Raw genomic sequence first — 22,151 nt, 5'->3', positions numbered from 1 at the left:
CATCCTGATATTTGACTGGCATTTCATCAGTTTCTGTAGTAACATTTAGTCAAGTTGTCCTGAATTCAGTTCATTTTAAAGATTCTTTCCTGTGTACCTTGCATAAAGTCTCATAGTTTTGTATTTTGAGTTTTTAACATTTTTCTTGTCACAATCTCATATACAGAGGGCAGGTGACTGGGCTTTTGGTTTTCCATTTTGGTTTTTGCTGGTGCGTGTTTCTAAACAAATTTTCTTCCAACAGGAAAAAATAATAAAGCATGCAGCAAAGACAAGAGGAATGTCAAGAAGGCCATGGTGACAAAACCGAACAATATCAAGTCAATGTTCATTGCCAGTGCTGGAAGGAAAACCGCAGATGTGCGTCTCATGGTTTTCTTATATTTGCCTCTTCCTTTGTGAAGCGAAGAGTCCTGTTTCTTCATAGTTCACCTTTCCTGTCAGATTCCCCATAGCTCTAAACAGATGATCTTATGAAGGCTTCTAGGCTCATCCCCTGGTTCTAGATGAGCTTGGTCTTTGATCTTTGATTATATTTAATGTTTGATTATACAGTTAGTAGGTGGTCAGTATGTTTTTTTAATGTTGCTTTTATTTTTATTTTATTGTATTTTTTAATTTTTTTGGCCGTGCCGCGTGGCTTGTGGGATCTCTGTTCCCTGACCAGGGATTAAACCCGGATCCACGGCAGTGAAAGTGCTGAGTCCTAACCACTGGACTGCCAGGGAAGTCCCAATATGTTTGAACTCAAATATTTGAGTAATGTTTTCCCAATCTCAGTCACTAAGTTGGATGTAGATTTCTAGGTGAATTGAGGCACCTCAGTGGTTGTGGCTTGGAGATAGAAGAGAAACCTAAACCAGAAAGCTGCACTGGCAGTGAGTGTGTTTATTTTGGTGGTTAGCAGGAGGATTATGGAATGAAGCTGAAAATTGAGGGCGGGGGCTCAGGGTGTAGGAGTTATGTTTAGGCCCCTGGTGGTTAAGATCTGTGAATAGTAGAGGAGCCCTCAGAGTTAGGGATGAAGAGGCAAGGACTGACTGGCTGGGTTCTTCCTTCCACTGACATGGGGTCTGGGTGAAAATATGAAGGGCAGGGCTTTCTCATTCTTCCTGCCTTTATAATTTCCAGAAAGCTGTTGACTTGTCCAAGGATGATCTGCTAGGTGATATTCTACAGGATTTGAACACTGAGGTAAGTGAATCTCCAGGAGTTGTCAAATATTCAGGAGACATGGGCTGAAGAAACAATTCAGTAATTTTACAAAACAGACTATTGCTAGAATGCAAAACAGAAAATTCAGTGACAACACCACCACCAAAAAACAAAACAAAAGAAAACAAACCCCCAAACCAAAACAAAGCCCTTCAAATTGGTTTCTTTTCACCATTTTAGGTGAGTAGTTTCTAGCTCCTCGAGGCTCTGTGATTGTGTAGATTGGGCCGTGTGGGGCTGTGTTTGAAGTAGTAAGAATCCACATGAGTCAGTTCTGGGAAGGCACACTGCTTGCGCTCAGTTGCTGCCGTGTATGTTCCCGAAATGGATTGAAGCCTGTCAGTCTGCACAATCAGGCGTGAGATCCTCGTCTTGAATTCTGAGTGGGGTTGAGGGAAGAGGCAGTGAGTTGTCCCTGATAGAACTCAGACAGGTTCATCTGTACTGAAATTTGCAACTGGGCTGTTTCACAGCAAGACTAAGCTCTCATTTAGAGATGTGCTTCTTTCTAAGTGACCCTTGATTAAAATGACTTACACCTACACTGTGTAGTTCGCGCTTGGCAGTTTTTAAATGTAATATTCTGCAAGGGTAAGGGAGAAGTATGTTAAGTTTTAAAGAGAAAAAATTGATGAGGGGTGGATTCAATATCTATTCTGGTTTTCTAGTGAGTCTGTGGTATTGTTGCTATAGTAACCTCACTGCATGAACATAGATCTGTGGGGGGAGCAGGGAAGGAAAAGAGTGCTTTGCTCATTGGGCTTCACTAGGGGAAGAAACATACTTTTTGTGTCTTGTGGTAAACCAAGCATGGCAGTGAATGTCTGTCTTTTCCCTCCTTTTAGACACCTCAAATAACTCCACCACCTGTAATAATACCGAAGAAGAAAGGATCCAGTGGAGCTTCACTGAATCCTTTCTCTATGCACACCCCCAAGGTATAGTGTGTGGAAATACCTTCAATCTTGATTTATATTATTGCTTAAAACTTACTTTGTTGCTTTTCTCTGTGAGCGAAATGCCTTTGAATTTGTTCTTGCTTTTGTTTTAAATTAGGACTCCTGTTTCATTTTATATAGTTTCATATATTTCAACAATAGCATGTGCCTGTTTCTCATAGTAAATTTTGTAGTAACTAGTACATGTTTAGTATAGGCGTTACAGCTGTGCTAGATGCAATAATTTTCCTTCTGGAAACAAGTGTTTTTTTGGTAAACCTAGGAACAGTAAAATAATTGAAGATGTTACATTAATAAAACAGAAAACCGTTTTATAGATAGGAACTGTCATTATCTCTGGTCAGGGTAGGACAGATGCGTATTTTTAGTATGCAGGTCTAACTGACTAAACATTTAAAAACATTGACAGGCAGCTCCTTCAGGAAAAACCACTTCCCCGGTCTCAAGGAAGGAGCCTTCATTAACCCCTGCCCCTCTTAAATGTGCTGGATTTGCTGGTAAGTCTGCTGTCAAAAGATGGAGGCCCCGTGAAGGAGGAAGTGGGGGGAATTTGAAGGGCTTGCAATAGCCAGTTTCAGCGTGAAAGGTTTGAATTCATAGCAGGGAAAGTTAAAAAACATCCAATTTGGAGATTGAAGAGAAATGCGAATAGCATGTGGGCAAGGGGTAGGCTGCCGTTGCAGCGTAGGGGAAGCTTTTGTGCTCCCTGGCAGCGGCACATGATGGGATTGTGTGATGCCACCCCCAGGAGAGCCGGTGCTGGCATTGCGTACAGTTGACCAGGAGGAGTCAGGGGCAATGGATTTTGAAGATGGCGACTTTGATGAGCCCATGGAAACGGAGGAGGTGGATGTGGAGCCGGTGGGTGCCAAGACCTCCGACCAAGAGAGGGAGCCAGCAGAGGGGACAAAACATGAGGCAGATCCTGGGAAAGGGACCATATCCTACTCGTAAGAGCATTTTATGACTTTTCTGACAAGTAGTGCTACAATTATCCCATCGGATTTTGAAAGGATTTTGAAAATGTGATTTTTGCAGAGCAAGTTTTCTCCCAGATGTCTCTTGTTGGGACATTGATCAGGAAGATGACAGCAGTTTCTCAGCCCTGGAAGTTCAAGTGGATTCCAGTCACCTCCCACTGGTAAAAGGGGCAGATGAGGAACAAGTATTTCAGTTTTATTGGCTGGATGCTTATGAAGATCCGTACAGCCAACCAGGTAATCATACAGTTACATACGGTAACTGGATGTCTTTAATGTGGAATAGCGCCTTTCCCTGAAGCGTTAGTGACTGTAATTGGAACAGGCTCTGCCCTCATGTACGTACATAGTAAGAGCAACACTCATGAACTGTAAAGTGGGTGAGCCACCCGGATGGAGAGGAGTTGTGGTGTGAATAGTCCTTACAGGCGCTTATCCCCAAAACCAGTTATATGTGGTTTTGCAGTGTGTGCTTGTATTATAGTTCACTGTTAATGTATCTGAACGTATTGGAATGCACTTTACTTAAAGTGGAATCAGTCTTTAATTTGTTCCTTCAGCAATTTGAACACCTGCCCTGTGCCAGGCACTAAGATGGGGTGAACACGCTGGGCAAATTCCCTGTCCTGGTGGAGCTAACGTTCTAGTAGGGTGGGAGAGATAGGCAGTAAATAAGGTAAGTTAATGAATGGTGTAAAGGCAGTTAGTTGGGGGATGGCCAGGGAGGGCCTGTCTGAGGAAATGGCCGTTGGGCTGAGATTTGAGGCACATTCAGAGCCGAGGAGAGAGTATTTCAGCCTGAGGAACCCGTAAGTGCAGAGGCCTGGGGAGAGAAAGGAGGAGGCCTACGTGGTTGTAGCAGAGTAATCAAGCGACAGGACTGGCTGAAAGTCAGGTCGGAGAGAATGCAAAGGCCGGATAATAAAGGACCTTAAAAGCCGTATTAAGGAGTTGAAGTCTTACTCTAAGAGCAGTGGAGGATTTTCAGTGCAGGGTGCAGGGGTGAGGGGGTTGAGCGGCCCCATGGTTGGGTTTACATTTTAACAGGAACCCTCTGGTTTATGCGGAGAAAAGGCTGTGTGTGTGTGTGTGTGCACGCGCGCACGCCTGGGGCTGGACTCAGGGAGTGTGGAAAGCTCTGGAGATCAGTCCGTCTACAGCAGGTGTGCTAGTTACTTGCCCTAGTGGCGGCTGTGGAGGAGAGGAGCGAATGCCTGTAACTTGTACTTCGACATGAACTCGTTGGCGGATGGATGGATGGATGTGGGGGGTTGACGGAAAGGAGGGATCCAGGCTAATTCCCAGGTCCTCCTCCAAATGAGCTGATACTCCGAATTCTGACTCACAAAGAGCCAGGAGGCTCTCTAGTTTCCTTCTGTGCTCCTTTGAGCACTTCTTCACTATGGGGCTGGGCAGGATAGGGCATGTCAGATTCATAAAAAATACAGCATACACCCTTAAACAGTTGCCTTTATTCAGATCCGTTTCTGGATGTAAGGGTAGATACAAACTGAATTTTTTCAAAGTGATTTCCTGGAGTCCGAGTATTAGCCATCAGAGCGGGGGCAGCAGCATTAGTATGCTCCGCTTATCGAAGAGTTGAAACTCCTGCGGAGCTGCTTGAGTAGCAAACTGCCGTGTGTTCATTGCTGAGGTAAAGATGTAAGCAGTCTTAGAAATGGTATCTCATCTACCTGAGCTAGGGCAAGATGATCTGGTTAGACCCCCTCGCCTCTTTGCCTGCTTTGTAACTCGCTGGTGCAGGGTGGGCCGGCAAGTGTGATTTCATGAGGCTTTGCAAATTAAACCCAGGGCAGCCCCATCATACAGCTTCAGGGGACACCATTTTCACGTGTGTGTCGTGTGACCTCCCAGCACAGCAGCATGGCTGGTGCTCACTGGACTTGGGTGACGTGGTGGGCCTGCCCATCCTGGTGCCACTCCCTGTGCTTTGCTGTATCTGCTCCAGGCTGGCTTTTATTCCCTGACTTGATTAATGGTCCCATGAAAACCAGAAACCTGGGAGCCAGCCTTGAGTCCCCCCTTTCCTCCCTTCCCTCACCAAGTCTTATTAGTTTTCTCCTTCTAAACTAGACAAGCTGTCTTCTCTCTCTCCTCGCAACTCCCACCCTTGAGCCCTTCCTGCTACTGAACCCAGCCTCCTAACTGATCCCTCAGCTGTCATCCTCCACACTGCAGCCTGAGTGATTGCTCAGGACGTCATTTCCTCGTTAGAGAAAATCCGCAGTGGCTGCTGCCTGTGACTTACAGTCCAAGTTACTTAGTAAGGCTTCTATTGCCTGCTGTGTAGGACTTTTGTGTCCTAGAAATAGTTTGCTGTATGTACCTACTGCTCTTTATACCATATCCTTTTATTCACTGTATTTGTCTGCCTAGAATGACCTCACCTGGCTCAGCCCCAGTGTGGTCTCCCCAAATTTCCTAATCCTCCAAACTGGCCTAAGAGCCCTTTCTGTGACCCCCATCGAACCCTTACCCATTGCAGCATTTGTCATATTATTTTGAAAAGATCTGCTTCTGTGTTGTCTTTTCCCTCAGAGCTTTTAAACTCCTGCAGGGCTGGGACCTTTTATTTCCAGCATCTAGGATGATGCCAGGTACATAGTAGATGTTAAGTAAATGTTCATTGAAATAAACTGCACAGCGACAGTCCTGTAGATGCACGTGAAAGGTTTCAGAGAATCAGCATTGCATTCGCTGCTATTACCAAGTCTGCCTCTTGAAGCCTTGTAGCATTGTGGATTAAGAATGGCTAACACAAAAGTGGATGGTCTTCCATAAATCCACATATAAAGCATCAGATTGCTGGTGTCAGTTGCCAAAAATTAGAACCTTAGGAAACAACAACCCTCTCTCTTTCCCGTGTGAAAATGAGTTTATTACTTCTGTCTGTTGCTTACTGGTTGATACTCTTAGTAAAAAACAGCATCATTTCGCAGGGCAGGGGTCTAGAGCTGCGCTCTCTACTATGTTAGCCACTGGCCACATGCAACTCTTTAAGTTTAATTAAAATGAGATAAAATTTAAAGTTCAGCTTCTCAGCCACTAGTCACATCTCAAGTGCTCAGTAGCCACGTGTGTCTAGTAGCTACCCTATCCATGGATAGCACAGGTAGGGAAGAATTCTGTCATCACAGAAATTTCTGTTGACTAGTGTTGATCTACAGTAATGGATGTTGTAGGTTAAGATTGAAGCACGTTGAAGCACAGCTATATTTGCAAAGCAACCGATTTATGGTATATATTGTTGTTGAATTCTGGTACTGACCATAGTCATGGGTAGGCCTTTTCAACCACTATTGGGAAATATTTTGCATTTGAAAGAGGTACCAGTCTGTTACTGGCCTGTCTTCTAAATGCTAGGGTAAAAGGGAGTTTCTATTGCTGGAAAAGGCCTCAGATACCATCATCTCTAGTTACTCACTTAAAGCAGAGGAAGCTGGGGCTCCAAAAGATAAAGTGGTCAGCTCCTCAGTGGCAGAGTTCAGGGCTTCTCACTCGTAATCCACTCTGCTGTTCTGTGGTACTTCTGAAGTTGTGTCCTCTGCGATGGATGTAGATGGCTTAAAAAAAAAAAGTCCTGGGCTTCCCTGGTGGCGCAGTGGTTGAGAGTCTGCCTGCCGATGCAGGGGACATGGGTTCGTGCCCCGGTCCGGGAAGATCCCACATGCCGCAGAGCGGCTGGGCCCGTGAGCCATGGCCGCTGAGCCTGCGCGTCCAGAGCCTGTACTCCACAACGGGAGAGGCCACAGCAGTGAGAGGCCCGCGTACCGCAAAAAAAAAAAAAAAAAAAAAAAAAAAAAAAGTCCTGTAATCTCAGAGGGTTGAACAGTTTCATCATGATAGCAGGTAATGATCACTGAGCTTTGGTGAAATCAATGTTGCTAATAAAAACGAAGTACTCCTAAAGACCCTGTTATTGTTTCTCACTTTCTTACAGATTCTAAGTAAGTCAGTTGTTGCTGAATGCTCCGTAATTATGAAAAGAATCTTACTCTTTGCATATGGGAAGATATCCTGTCTTCATTATGACTTTTTCAAGGTTGAATAATCCTGACTGCACCTGGTTTCAGCTAGTAACTTTAAGGGGAATGTAATCTTTGTTTACCATGATCTTTTTGTGGCAAATGAGGCATAAACAGTGTCAAATGTGTTGCATGAAATGTGATATTAGTTTGACTGTAAAATGAGCTATTTGAATCTTTGAATCCAGTATTAGGGTCTTTATTTTTCTTTGCATGGAATTTTGGTTTTTCGTCTCTAACTGTTGTGAGGATGACTTTTAATTTTCTGAGCTACTGTGACTTTTTTCTTTTTTAATCATCCCCACAGTCCTCCCTTCTCTCTCCCCTATCTCCCCCCACACCTCTTTTACCCCAGCTGAAAATTACACAACTCTTGTAAGAATTTTAATCATCTGCAGAAATGAAAATTCTTAGATAGTCTTATTTCTACTAGAACGAGTGACAGAAGGAAGCGCTGATGAGCTATCTTGTGAAACTGGAGTAATTGGCCTTGTGAACAGTAGCCTTTGCATGTGCCAGAATTTTCTAAGTGCCTCAGGCAAGTGGCCCTATAAGCGGCTATGTTCATTACTGCTGTCTAATTATTCATGGAGCCCGGGATTTTGCACAGTGACCATCTCTTAGGTTGACTATCAAATCTCTGGAGTCCTTTTTTTTTTTTGGCCACGTGGGATTTTAGTTCCCAGATCAGGAATTGAACCCGGGCGCTCAGCAGTGAGAGCATGAAGTCCTAACCACTGGACTGCCAGGGAATTCCCTCTGGAGTCCTTTCTTTTTTAAAAAATTAATTAATTAATTAATTAATTTTTGGCTCAGTTGGGTCTTTGTTGCTGCGCACGGGCTTTCTCTAGTTGCAGTGAATGGCGGCTACTCTTCGTTGTGGTGCGCGAGCTTCTCATTGCGGTGGCTTCTTTTGTTGCAGAGCACAGGCTCTAGGCACGCAGGCTTTAGTAGTTGTGGCACAGGGGCTTCAGTAGTTGTGGCTCGAGGGCTCTAGAGCGCAGGCTCAATAGTTGTGGTGCACGGGCTTACTTGCTCCGAGGCATGTGGGATCTTCCCGGACCAGGGCTCGAACCTGTGTCGCCTGCGTTGGCAGGTGGATTCTTAACCACTGCACCACCAGGGAAGCCCTGGAGTCCTTTCTTGATGGCCATGTTTCATGAACAATGGCTTGATGTCCAGAAAGGCTTGGTTTACCACTTTGTGGTCTATGTTACTTAGGGATCTCAAAAGGATTTGGTTACTAGACCCCATTTGTTAAACTGAAATAGGAGAGGGAGGAACATTACAAATGCTACCCAGCCAGATGTCTTCAGTAGTCTGTGAGATGGAAAGGGTGAAATAGAAGATAATAGTTTAGCCCTATTAGGAGATATATACTATTATATGGAATAAGATGTGAGATGAATTATGTTTTTCCAAAACACAATTTTACATACAGGAGAATACTGATATACCATACATAGTTATCCTTACACATGAATGTTAAGTTTTATTGGTAAGTACAAGCTAGAAAGGAGTTTAGTATTACATTTTCAGAGTTCTCATAAAAGGTTTAAGTACGAGTTTTGTTGGAGAATAAGTTGCTTTTTTTTGTTTCTCTTAATGTGGGTAATCCTGGTTCTAGGGAAAATGTCCTTTTTTTCCTCCTACACTGATCTAGGATGTCTCCCTAGTTTTCGAGGTCTGTCTACATTGAGCCGGGATGTCTCTCTAATTCCCCAGCGGTTTCTACACTGACCTAGGGTGTCTCAGTAGTTATCCGGGCCTGCGATGTCTCCCTGATAACTGAGGTTTGTCCCTATTTACCTGGGATGTCTCCCTAATTCTAGGGAAAAATGCTCCCACCAAGTTAGAGAATCATTCTGTTCCCTGTCCTCCCAGTGGTCACAGGTTTTACTGGTGTGATATTGTCATGGCATAGGTACTGAGTAAAGGAACTAGTTTTTGGGAATGGACAGCAGATGCATTTGCTGTAAGAAATGACTTACCAAAGCATAAACGTGTGGACACAGTGAGCTTTTACATCGTCCCTTTAATGTGATATAACTGAAATGTTTATTTTCCCATGGTTTTTCCTTATTTTTGTAGGTGTGGTGTTTCTATTTGGCAAAGTTTGGATCGAATTCGCCCAAACCCATGTGAGCTGTTGTGTCATGGTGAAAAACGTTGAGCGAACGCTCTACTTCCTTCCGCGTGAAACGGTAAACCTTAGTAGACAGCTTCTAATTCCAAGTGTATTCTGTCTTCTGCCACTAGCCCTGTCCTTTGACAGGGCTGTGGATTATCTACAGCCTTTCTTATTGCCTGCCTCGTGACCACTGATTGTCAGCAGCTCCATTAGACATTGGGGGAAGTGGAGTGAAACACTATCTGTTTTTCAACTTGTTAGAAAGAGCGTAAAAGTGCCTGAGTTTCAGTACATAATGCTGTCTCCCCCCCCACTCCCCATTTCCATAATTATTGGGGTTGGGAGTTTATGACTCTAAAATATGACATGGTGTTTGGCCCAGTTTTCATGGTTTTGTTATTTCCTCCACAGCCATTTTTAACAAGGTCAGTTCCATTTGCTCCTTCTTTTTATTAGGGCTTAACATCCACACTCTCCTCTCAACCCCAGTTGTTTCCCATCTCAGTTGAACTGTGAAGTGTCTTGGTCAAGATTTACAACACTCTTCTCCCATTTTGTAGGATTGATCATCTTTATCTCTGGGTTTTATGATGCCATTGGGAGGACTTGGGTGTTGGATTTAGTACATTTTTGGGTCCATTTGTATCTTTGAACTCACCTTATTCTATTAAATGTTCAAGTACGTGAAGATGAAAGTTGATTTAGGCTTGGGTTTCTGGTGGTTGAAAAGATCTTATGTACAGATATTTTTTCTCCTCCCCTCCGCTCTCCATGTGAAAGCAGAAAATTGATCTAAATACAGGGAAAGAAAGTGGAACTCCAGTTACAATGAAGGATGTTTATGATGAATTTGATGAGAAAATAGCAGCAAAATATAAGATTATGAAATTCAAGTCCAAGGTTTGTATTTGGTGATAATTTTTTCAGGTCTATATATTGGTTGTTTGTTAATTTCCTGATTTAGCAAATAGTTATTGCATATCTTCTTTTTGCAAAATGCCTTCTGTGTGGCTATAATTCATTGAATGGAAATTTCATAGATAGCAATGTAAAACCAATATGTTAGATTTATAAAAATATTTATTCTTTCTCTTTAAACTGTGTATGATGTTCATTAATTTGAATAAAAAGATAACATTAGCAAAGTAATTGCTTGAAGCAATTACTTGAAGCATAGCTTGTGTTCTTATTCTTAGATGGAGAAGAAACTGTTCTGATCTTGTTTACACTGGTTATTGCCAAGTTGTCTTGGTCAGAAGGTTAAATCTTTAAAAGTCAGGGTCTATGATGCAATTTCTGATAGAACAAAGTTCTTCTATTCGTGTGATACATATTGATCAGTTGTCTTCATTTTAGTGAGCTATTGATGCCTTTGGCCATAGTTGTGGGGCTGTAAGTTCCTCAGCACACTGGCTATATTAACAGTGATTGCAATAAAGGGAGGATTGAGTTGCTGAAGATGAGGCTAACCATCTGAACTATTTGAGCTTTTTGACTTGTGGCTGATGGATCAGGTCTCTAAAATTCTAGAAGCAATGTGGTGCAATGGTGAAGAGCATAGGTGCTCAGGCTAGACTGCTTGTGCTTTAAGTCCTAGCCCTACCACTTCCTGGTCTGTGACCTTGAACAAGTGCTGAGTGACTTCTCTGGGCCTGTTTCTTCACCTGAGAAGTGGGGCCTTATTTCAAGAGCTGTTGGAAGGGTTAAGTCAATTAATTAGGATTAGTGATTACAACAATCCTTGGTACATAGCAAGCACTCAGTACATGTGAGCTATGATTATAATGTTTATCATTAATTTTTGTAGCAAGATGGAGTTGCTTAGTATCGAAGAGTAGCAAATAATTTAGTGCATTGACATTGTAAACATTTTTAATGTTTTATTACCTCTCTTGAATGCAAATACTTCTAAGTTCTCTAGTGTCCAAAAGAAGTCTTTTTAACATTTTGTCACTGGCTATTTTAGTCCCAGTTGAGAGGGGGAAAGGGTGCTTTTTTGGCTTTATTTACCTTTGTGTTCCATAATGATTAAATACAGAGACATGCGTTGTGTATGTAATGCTTGTCAATTTAATTTGTGAAAAGTTTTTTTATCTTAATGATTTTTAAATATCAACTTACCCAGGCAGTGGAAAAGAACTATGCTTTTGAGATACCTGATGTTCCAGAGAAGTCGGAGTACTTGGAAGTTAGATACTCGGTAAGTCAAACAAAGAAAATGAATGGATTTTTCTTGAAAATGGCATTTTCCTGTTTTTGAAATTTCAACTGGCTTTCAATTAGGAGTATTGGCAGGGCTCTTCAAGCTTATAGTTCATTGAAGTGAACTTATAGTCATGAATAATTAAAATGAATAAAATGAATTTAAATATGTAGACTATAGGTTATACTGCCTTTCTCTGCTTTCAAGTATGCATCTTTACATAAATAAGTTGAAATTGCACAACTGTTTGTCAAGTGGAATGAATGCCACAAGATGGAGTTGGACATCATTAGTCTGTTGAAGTGTCCCTCTGAGCAGTGGGAAGGTGAGAGAAGAGCGTCAGTAGCGTCACTGTAGTGCTGCTCCTGCTCCCTTGACAGACAAGGTCACTGCTGCAGGATGTTAATTAACTGGACCTTAACCTCTCTTTACCTCTCCGTTCTAGTGTTTTGATCTCATGATGTTGGAAAAGGGAAACTTAAGAAATATCTCTGACAGTGGTGATGAAAAGTACCATGGAAGCATTTTTTTTTGTAACTGTCAAAACTTTTATTTAGAAATGAATTTGAAATAACATTTCTTGCATGCCATGTGTAAATTATTAATAAAGTTGTGATGGAATACATTGCTTATGACTTGATAATTTTAGCTGTGGATTTCTAATCTGAGGGATGTATGTAGCATTCAACTGATGCACTAGTAATTATTCCTGGTCTTAAATTGCTCTATAAGCAGCAACTGTTTCAAGCATCAACAGGAAGATGATAACCAGTATCATTATTTTTTGCTCAGATAACGTAAGAAAATTACTGAATTTATTATCGGTTTGTTTAGGCTGTATTCATCAGAGCACACATGGCAATATATATAGAACTTGAGAACGTGAATATTTCTTATGAAAAGAAAAATAAAACACTGTCTCCCATAAAAAATTTTCTCCATGGAAGCATTTTGAATGAGTCCTACTCCCTTGCTTTTATTTATTTATTTATTTTGATCTGTGACTTTGTTTTTAATTTTCAAGCCTTATGATCAGATAATTTACAAATTTGTGCTAATGATAAAGCTCCTCTGCCTTAACCCTTCTGAGTTGGCAAAAGCACCATTGCCCATCACACATCTACAGTAGTTCTGCCGTTGTGTTTCTGAATACCTGTTTAAAAGACAATCCTGAATTATAACTTAGTCTGACTTTGTAGAGAATTCACAAGCAAGTTTCCTAACATATCTTGTCACAGTGAATTTTAAAAGCATCTGATCTTAAAGATCATCTATAAAATGTGAAAAGTACTAAATATTCTTTATTTGATGCTATACATAAACCACACTAAAATTCCTTTCATTAAGTAAAACGCAATATTTTAGATGGAGAATTTTAATTAAATTGGCGTAGTTAAGACCAAAAAGATAAAGTGGATGTGTCAGTATATCTTCAGCCCTTGCCTTAACAGGCAAACGAACACAACTTGAAACACAGGTGAATCTTGCTGGTCTATGAGACAGTTAAGGGAGCTTCTCAGTATTTAAATATATTAATATAACCAGTTATAGAAATCTAAATATAAAACCAATCTCCTATATGGTTTGAGAAGGCATTCACCGTATCGCTGAAAAGTTTAACATTCCTTATTTAAGTTTAATCATCTCTTTAGAAGGGGAAAACAGTGATAGTACTTTTTGAACCAGAATTACTATCGAAATTCAAAAAACTGACTATATTCATTTAGCCACAAGCCAATCTTATTTAAATCAGGACAGAAATATTACCTCAGCCATTCATGATCTGAATTCTAGTGTATGAGATCAATTTAAATATGGTACACATAAAAAGTCATGAGACATTTGTTTCATAATAAATAAGGCAGTGGCCAACGATTATGCATTAGTAGCTTTTTTGAGATAAGCTATCAAGTCTGCCCTTTCTCCCTTCTTCTTAATGCCAGCGAAGAACATTTTTGTTCCAGGGATGTACTTCTTGGGATTCTCCAAATACTCCCATCAGCGTCTCCTCTCCCCAGGTGATGCCTTTGTTCTTGTTGGCATCTGTGTAAGAGAATCTGAAAGTCTGAGCTGTCTTTCACTCAAACAGACCATGGAGATTTGGCCCAGTCTTGTGCTTGCCTCCCTTTTCCACAGTATGGCACTGGGCACACTACTGAACAAAAATCTTCTTGCCCTTCTCAACATCACCCATTTTTAAATCGTTCTTTCTCCATGCACGACTAAGAGGTTCCCGCTCGCAAGCCGAACGTCCCGCTCTCTCGCTTTCATTCTTCTAACGGAGTTGTATTTATTTGGCTATTCTTTATCAGTAAGGTATGTACAGCTCTGGACAGAAATCCTCTTTTGCAGGAGCTTCTTGGCCCATTTTTCTTCTGATGGGTGTCATCAAGATGCATTATTTTGTCATTGTGAATTGTTTTTGTTTCCTACTGTGAATTGTTATGGATTTCATTTGTGGCAAATTACATTTCATATATATCAAAGGGGTTTCTTCTGGTGGTTCATAGAGAGACTTTTGTTTATTTCAAATATAGACTTTGGAAAATGTGAAGTAATAGTTTTAAACAAAAAAAGATTTTTTTTTTTGTCTTTGCCTTTTTCAGGCTGAAATGCCACAGCTTCCTCAGGATTTGAAAGGAGAAACTTTTTCTCATGTATTTGGGACCAACACATCCAGCTTGGAACTGTTCTTGATGAACAGAAAGATCAAAGGACCTTGTTGGCTCGAAGTAAAAAATCCACGTAAGGGAAAATTTACTTTCAGAATGCTAAGTAAATTGCTGTTAGATGCGGTTTCTAGAAGTTAAAGAATTGGACTCAATTTCAGTGCGACCACTTCCTTTTTAATGTTAGTTTCTTTAAGGTTTTCCTTGAGTGAGTATAGGAAGTACGTTTGAAATCACTCTTTCACCGTGGTGCTTAGCATTTTAGTGGGAAGGAGGTTTTAGCTAGCCTACTCGGGCATTTGGGTGCATCCTTCATTGTGTTGCTGTCAGCGTGGACTTCCAACCTGGCTGATGTGGCTCAGCTGTTCTACATAGTGAACTGCTGACTTCTGAAGGAGCAAAACATCACTGCCCGGTGTGGATAGTGCATGTATGGTCTCTTACCTGATGTTTTTCAATACTTGCATTTGTGATACTTTGTTTTGTCTTCATGAATCTCTTAAAACCGTTTTTTTTAAAAATTTATTTATTTATTGTTGGTTCATTGGTTTGTTTATTTATTTATTTTTGGCTGTGTTGGGTCTTCGTTTCTGTGTGAGGGCTTTCTCTAGTTGCGGCAAGCGGGGGCCAGTCTTCATCACGGTGCGCGGGCCTCTCACACGGAGCACAGGCTCCAGACGCGCAGGCTCAGTAGTTGTGGCTCACGGGCCTAGTTGCTCCACGGCATGTGGGATCTTCCCAGACCAGGGCTCGAACCCGTGTCCCCTGCATTGGCAGGCAGATTCTCAACCACTGCGCCACCAGGGAAGTCCCAAAACTGTTTTTTTTTTTTTATTCCTCTAAGGCAGTGCTGTGGCTTTTACAGACCTATTTTGGGTCTTGGATTTTTTGGAAAGTCAGATGAAAGCTGTGGACTTTTTTCCCAGGAAAATGAACATATGTATACACACACGAAGATTTGCATACAATCCAATAACGTGGTTTAGTTTTAGTTAGATGTTATAATAAGACATTCTTAGTAGAAGGTAGGATTGAAGACAATCTCGGTTAATCACAGATGTCTTAATTATAGTAACTTTTCTTTTTCAGCAAATAGCTATTGATCTGTTGTTCCTATTCTTTTTCAGAGCTCTTGAATCAGCCAATCAGTTGGTGTAAAGTTGAGGCAGTGGCCTTGAAACCGGACCTGGTGAACGTAATTAAGGATGTTGGTCCTCCTCCACTTGTGGTCATGTCTTTGAGCATGAAGACAATGCAGAATGCAAAGACACATGAAAACGAGGTAAAGAAACAGGACAGATTTTGTACCTATGCCAGAGGTGCGATACTTCTTGCACTTGTATAGCTTTTCTGTAAGGGGAGGTTGTTCTTTTTGGAAGGGAAAGAATACTAATTCACTACCAAACTCCATTTTGAAGAATGAATTGAATTTGTCTGGTTTGGAGGGTTTTTTTATTTAAAGACTTAAATTGCTGGACTTTGTGTTTTTAAATTTTTTTATTTTGGAGAACTTCAGATGGACATAGAATAATATAATGAACTCCTATATACCCATCACTCATATTCACCATTTAGCAAGATTTTGTCACACTTGTTTATCGCCCCCCTTCTTCTTTTTTCCTCCTGAAGTATTTTGAAGCTAATCTCAGACATTGTGTCATTTTACCCCTGTATACTTTGGTTTGCATCTCTCAAAACATGCACACTTTCTTATAGAATACCATTATCACCCCTATTAACATTAACAGTGATTCCTTGATACCAGCTAAAATACCTAGTCCATAGTCACATGACTCTATTTCTCAGAAATGTCTTTTTTTTTTTTTTTGCGGTACGCGGGCCTCTCACTGTTGTGGCCTCTCCCGTTGCAGAGCACAGGCTCCGGACGCGCAGGCTCAGCGGCCATGGCTCACGGGCCCAGCCGCTCCGCGGCATGTGGGATCCTCCCGGACTGGGGCACGGACCCGCATCCCCTGCATCGGCAGGCGGACTCTCAACCACTGTGCCACCAGGGAAGCCCTCAGAAATGTCTTTTAACAGTTGATTTATTTGAGTCAGGATTTATACAAGATCCACAGACGGTGTTTAATTTTTGTTTCTTGAATCTCTTTTAAATGTGAGCAGCTCCCTCCCACCCCCTCCAGCTTTTTCAGTGACGTTGACTTACTGAGGAATCACTGTTAGTGGTCTCAATGAATGACCCATTTTCTGTATTTGTTTGCTTCCTCGTGTCTGTGGATTTCTTCCTGTGTATCAGGGGTTGGCAAACTGTGGCCTGCGGGCAAATCTAGCCCATCACCTGTTTCTGTAAATAAAGTTCACTGGAAGACAGCATGTCTGTGCGTTCACATATTATCTACAGCTGCTTTTGTACCACGGCAGCAAAGTTAGTAGTCATGGCAGAGACTCTGTGACCTGAAAGGCTAAAATATTTACTTTTTGGCCCTTTACGGAAAAAAGTATCCACCCCTGCTCATTAGCACTGCCGAATTGATTAGGTTCAGGTTTAACTTTTTTTGGCCAAAATACTGTGTAGGTGGTACAGTGTATTTCACGTTGGGTTGTATCAGTAGGCACGTAATGTCTGGTTAAACCACTGTTAGTGGGGCTATCATTGATTAGTAGGTTCAAGTTTTTTAACCTCGGCAATACTGATGTTTGGGCCGAATGAACCTGTTGTGGGAGCTGTCCTGTGCATTGTGGGATGTTTAACAGTATCCCTGGCCTCCACCCAATGCCAAATATCACCGCTACCGCCTAGTTCTGACAACCAGAAATGCCTTCAGACATCTCTAAATGTCCCCTGGGGACTGCGGGCAAAATTGTTCCTGGTTGAGAATCACTGATCTAATTTTTGCCTAAATTAGATATTTCATTAGGAGTTGTAAAATGGTCTTCTAATTACGTCATCCTTTCCATGTTTATTAGTTAAGCATGTGAAATATTAGAATGATTATTAGTTAAATTTTTCTATAAAATTAACTTTTCCTCATTAACCAGTACTATTTGGTTATGCTGCAATACTTTATATAGGAAAGAAGAGATAAATGTGTACTTCTTTCTCTTTCACTGCCAGTTTTCTGAGAGGGAAGTTGGGGACCTACATTATGTGCACTGTTGACACATGATTTGTTTATTTTTCTTGTTACTTATTTTTGCTTCGTCTTTTATGGACTATCATTATAAACTCATGGGCTTTATATATACTTAGTATATTTCAATCTGTTTCATTCATTAATTATTCTTGTTATTTTTGCTGCTTAAATTGTCTCTCTTTGTTCGATGGGAGCTTCTTTGTGTTTGCTTCTAAATCCTTTGACATTGATGGGGATCTTTTTTAACAGCCTTTTGGCAATTTTTTTTTGTATGTGATTTGATCTTTTAATAATAGTTGATATAGTAGATATTTATTAGTTAAGTGTTTGGGGAAAATTTAATTAGTTAAAAAAAATCCTTCCAGCACCCAGAGTGAGGTTTCTAAATACCATTTCCCCAGAAAGGAAATAGGGTTTTGTGAAGAAATAGCTGATTTGGGGCAGGAAATGTCCAGGATAAGCCTGGAACTTCTTGTTATACTAGAAAGCAAGGACGATATTAAAATCTACTGAAGATATGTCAGAAGGACTCAAGAGTAAACTTGAAGAGTTTCCTACACCAAAGATGGGACAGTTTGAGCATGTATAAGTATAACTGCAACAGATTGAAACATACGACTTCATAATGATACTGTAAACACAGCACCGCACTGCTCACCTGTGAAGAAAGCTAGGGAACTAACTCATTATTTTGAAAACTGGTAAATAAATAGATTGAATCAAGCATTTATCTTGACTTTTTTGAACATATATTGTATCTCAGGTAACCAAATAATAGATATGGGGAAGTTTGTCTTCATAGAAGCTTTCCAGCTAATAAATAAATAAAATAAAGGAAAAATTGAATGTGACCACTTTGCAATCTCTAATGAGATAATGGATCTAGGCAGTGATTTTCAGAGGCTGCTAGTATCACTAGAGTAGAGATAACCAGACCCGATGTGATAACCAGTGATCAGTAGCACCTCCAAAGAATTCTTGCCAAAAAATCTGATTTTTATCAAGCCTTCACATCCACATATGAATATACAGGCAGTGCAGAAACAGAAGAACATGTTAAATGACATTATTGAGATACGAGCAGCAGAGTCTTTACTGGGGGGGCACTCTACGGGGCAAAACCACCCAGTTTCTTCAACAAATAAATTGCAAGAAATAATAGATGGGGAGGAGTTGTACTTAGACAGTTTAACATATCAGCTGGTTGCAAAGTATGGACTTATTTGGTAAATAAAATTGAGATAGTTGGGAAAACATGAGAATTTGAATCCTGCCTGGATATTTAATGATTTTAAGGAAACACTGTTAGTTGAATTAGCTGAGATGATTGTATTGCATTTTAAAAACTTCTCATCTTTTAAAGTAATGGCTCTCAATTCGGTGAGATTTTAACCCTCAAGGGGTTTTGGGCCATGTCTGGAGACATTTTTGGTGTCACAACTTGGAGACTGGGGAGTGGGGAGCGGTGCTGTTGGCAGCCAGGGATGCTGCTAAACGTCCCACAATGCACAGGGCAGCCCCACAGCAAAGAATTATTCGGCCTAAAATGTCCATAGCGCTGAGATTGAGAAACCTTGGTTAGGGATACCTGCTGACATATTTCTGGATAAAGTGATAGGTATGCGTTTTGCTTCAGAATAATGTGGGGTAGGGCTGTTGATGAGTTGATGATTGAAGCTGGGTCATCGGCGTATGAGAGTTGATTTTATTATTCTATTTCTTTATTTGTTTAAATACTTCCGTAATAAAAAATTAAAGTAATCTTACGGATTAAAATCTGTTTCTTTTTCTATTCTCGGTGGTTGTGGTGAGAATGCAGACTGCGTAGTAGGTATCTGATAAGTGATTTTCTCCTCCTTTCTTGGCAGATTATTGCTGTGGCAGCATTGGTGCATCACAGCTTCGCACTAGATAAAGCACCCCCACGGCCTCCCTTTCACTCACACTTCTGTGGTATGTATTTTTTTAGCTGGTTTATTAATGGCTTAATTGTTATTTTGTTTTTTCTCCAGCTGTTGGATCAGTAACTTAAAAAAAATGCTTTTAAGATACTTAGTGCATGTTGTTAAAGAAGTTTTTTTAAATTGAAGTATAGTTGATTTACAGTACTCTGTTAGTTTCAGGTGTACAGCAAAGTATTCGGTTATATATAATATATATCTATCCTTTTCAGATTCTTTTCCACTATACGTTATTACAGGATATTGGCTCTAGTTCCCTGTGCTCTACAGTAGGTCCTTGTTGCTAATCTGTTTCATGTATAGTAGTTTGTATCCGTTAATCCCATCCTCCTAATTTATCATACCCCCCACCACCGCCCATACCCTTTGGTAACCATAAATTTGTTTTCTATATCTGTGAGTCTGTCTGTTTCTGTTTTGTATATAGGCTCATTTGTGTTATTTTGTAGATTCCACATATAAGTGGTAGCATATAATATTTGTCTTTCTCTGACTTATTTCACGTAGTATGATATTCTCTAGGTCCATTCATGTTGCTGCAAATGGCAATATTTCATTCCTTTTTATGGCTGAGTAACACTCCATTTGTGTGTGTGTGTGTGTGTGTGTGTGTGTGTGTGTGTGTATGTGTATACACACACACCACATCTTCTTAAACCAGTTGTCTATCAATGGGCCCTTGGGTTGTTTCTGTGCCTTGGCTATCGTAAACGGTGCTGCTATGAACATTGGGATATGTTTATCTTTTCGAATTAGAGTTTTCGTCTTTTCTGGTTATATGCCCAGGAGTTGGATTGCTGGGTCGTATGGTAGTTCTATTTTTAGATTTTTAAGGAACCTCCATACTATTCTCCATAGTGGCTGCACCAATTTACATTCCCACCAACAGTGCAGGAGGGTTCCCTTTTCTCCCCACCCTCTCCAGCATTTATTGTTTGTAGAATTTTTGATGACGGCCATTCTGACCGGTGTGAGGTGATACCTCATTGTAGTTTTGATTTGCATTTCTTTAATGATTAGTGATGTTGAACATTCTTTCATGTGTTTGTTGGCAATCTGTATATCTCCTTTGGAGAAATGTCTATTTAGGTCTTCTGCCCATTTTTGGATTCGGTTGTTTGTTTTTTTGATATTGAGCTGCATGAGCTGCTTGTAAATTTTGGAGATTAATCCTTTGTCAGTTGCTTCATTTGCAAATACTTCCTCCCATTCTGAGGGTTGTCTTTTCATCTTGTTTATGGTTTCCTTTGCTGTGCAAAAGCTTTTAGGTTTGAGTAGGTCCCATTTGTTTATTTTTGGTTTTGTTTGGTAAAGAAGTTTTTTTTTGGTCAGTTGTGGACCCTAAGTTTTATTGGACTGGTTGCTCCTATTCAGCTGTTTAATTTTTTTCTAGGAGCGGAAGTCGGGAGGCAGTTTGATATCTTTTTCTCTGTTCCAGTGGTTACTCTATTGTGGTAGAGTAGTTTTTTTCTTCTGGGTCAAAATTATGCTGTAACTATTTTCTTTTCATGATGTCACCCTAAAAGCCTGTCATAGAAGCCTGGCCAAAGTTTTCTGTGTGATGAGGCAAGATGCCAAGGGATAAATAAATGTTTACCTATTTGGGCAGAGTTATGGTAATATCGTGCTGGAGTTGGAAATAGTTGAAACTATTCCACAGAATTCTGCGTGCCATGAGGCAGTCTCCACCGTGGATTATGATGTATTGCATGTTGAGAACTTGGCCAGTTAAATAGTCATTTTTTTGTAAAAAATAAAATAAGGGCACGACACTATTGATGTGTTATGCTTCCCGGGTTATTTTCCAGCCCAGAACCAGAGATTAACTGGGGCAGCATCTCCTGTCAGGTTTCTTGGATACTAGGAAAGTGGGACAAGGGAAGCAAGCAGAGAAGGGAGGGTGATGTGTTATTTTTGTGAAGTTTTACCCTTTAAGTTGGGTTGAATACACAAAACAAAGTGATGTTGAGAATAGTTTGGAAAATATGTGGAAGAGAGAGTCATGAGCTCATTTCAACATTTACCTCCTCAGAGTATGTCACTGTATGAACAGCTGTTGTGAATGACAGGGAGTCGAGAGTGTAGTGGGGGAAGCTTTGGTCATCTTTACTATCCTAGCTTTGAGAAGTTTGGACTGAGTTCCTCCATTGTATGCTGGTTGAGGTTTTGGTGGTGGTGGGCATTTCCTTTGGGAAAGACTTAAATATCTTCCATTCTGACTTAGATGGATAGCAAATGTTTCATCAAAGCAGTTTTAACAGTTGTAGGGACTTAGGGCTCTGTACTTGGGTATTCTTTTTTTTTCAGATTTAATCTTCTAAACTTTTAAAAAATTGAGGTATAATTGACATGTAACATTGTATGACTTTCAGGTATACAACATAATAATGCCATATTTGTATATGTAGCAAAATGATCACCACAATAAGTCTAGTTAACATCCATCACCATAGTTACAAACTTCTCTTTTCTTGTGACGAGAAGTTTTAAGATTTTCTCTCTTAGCAACTTTCAAATATGCAATACGGGGTTATTAACTGTAGTCACCATGATGTACATTACATACCCAAGGCTTATTTATTTTATAACTAGAAGTTTGTACCTTTTTACCCCCTTCACCCATTTCGTGCACTGCCCCCACAATCACCATCTGATCTCTGTATCTGTGAGCTCATTTTTTTCATTTTCTTTTCTGTTTTTGTTATTCCACATGTAAGTGAGATCATACTGTATTTGTCTTTCTCTGCCTTATTTCTCTTAGCATAATGCCCTCTGGATCCATCTGTGTTATCGCAAGTGGCGAGTTACTGTTTTCATTTTCTTCAGATAAATACCCAGAAGTGCAATTGCTGGATTATATGGTTCTATTTTCAACTTTTTGAGGAAATTCCA

General features: G+C 40.5%; 1 protein-coding gene and 1 pseudogene across 1 annotated transcript in view; one reads left to right on the top strand and one right to left on the bottom strand.

The window, feature by feature from the left end:
- Positions 1-22,151, top strand: part of POLA1 (DNA polymerase alpha 1, catalytic subunit) — a 304,850-nt gene that overhangs the window by 22,870 nt on the left and 259,829 nt on the right. The window contains exons 5-16 of the mRNA XM_060001706.1: positions 245-360; positions 1,132-1,194; positions 2,061-2,153; positions 2,584-2,671; positions 2,923-3,124; positions 3,213-3,391; positions 9,292-9,404; positions 10,115-10,231; positions 11,457-11,531; positions 14,141-14,279; positions 15,331-15,485; positions 19,167-19,251. Coding sequence (XP_059857689.1) covers positions 245-360; positions 1,132-1,194; positions 2,061-2,153; positions 2,584-2,671; positions 2,923-3,124; positions 3,213-3,391; positions 9,292-9,404; positions 10,115-10,231; positions 11,457-11,531; positions 14,141-14,279; positions 15,331-15,485; positions 19,167-19,251 — 1,425 coding nt within the window. The remainder of the gene's footprint in view (positions 1-244; positions 361-1,131; positions 1,195-2,060; positions 2,154-2,583; positions 2,672-2,922; positions 3,125-3,212; positions 3,392-9,291; positions 9,405-10,114; positions 10,232-11,456; positions 11,532-14,140; positions 14,280-15,330; positions 15,486-19,166; positions 19,252-22,151) is intronic.
- On the bottom strand, positions 13,348-13,728 carry LOC132418038 (cytochrome c-like; annotated as a pseudogene).

The sequence above is a fragment of the Delphinus delphis genome, chromosome X, assembly GCF_949987515.2.
Source record: "Delphinus delphis chromosome X, mDelDel1.2, whole genome shotgun sequence".
In the NCBI taxonomy this organism is placed as follows: domain Eukaryota; kingdom Metazoa; phylum Chordata; class Mammalia; order Artiodactyla; family Delphinidae; genus Delphinus; species Delphinus delphis.
This window is presented reverse-complemented; position numbering and strand designations above follow the sequence as displayed.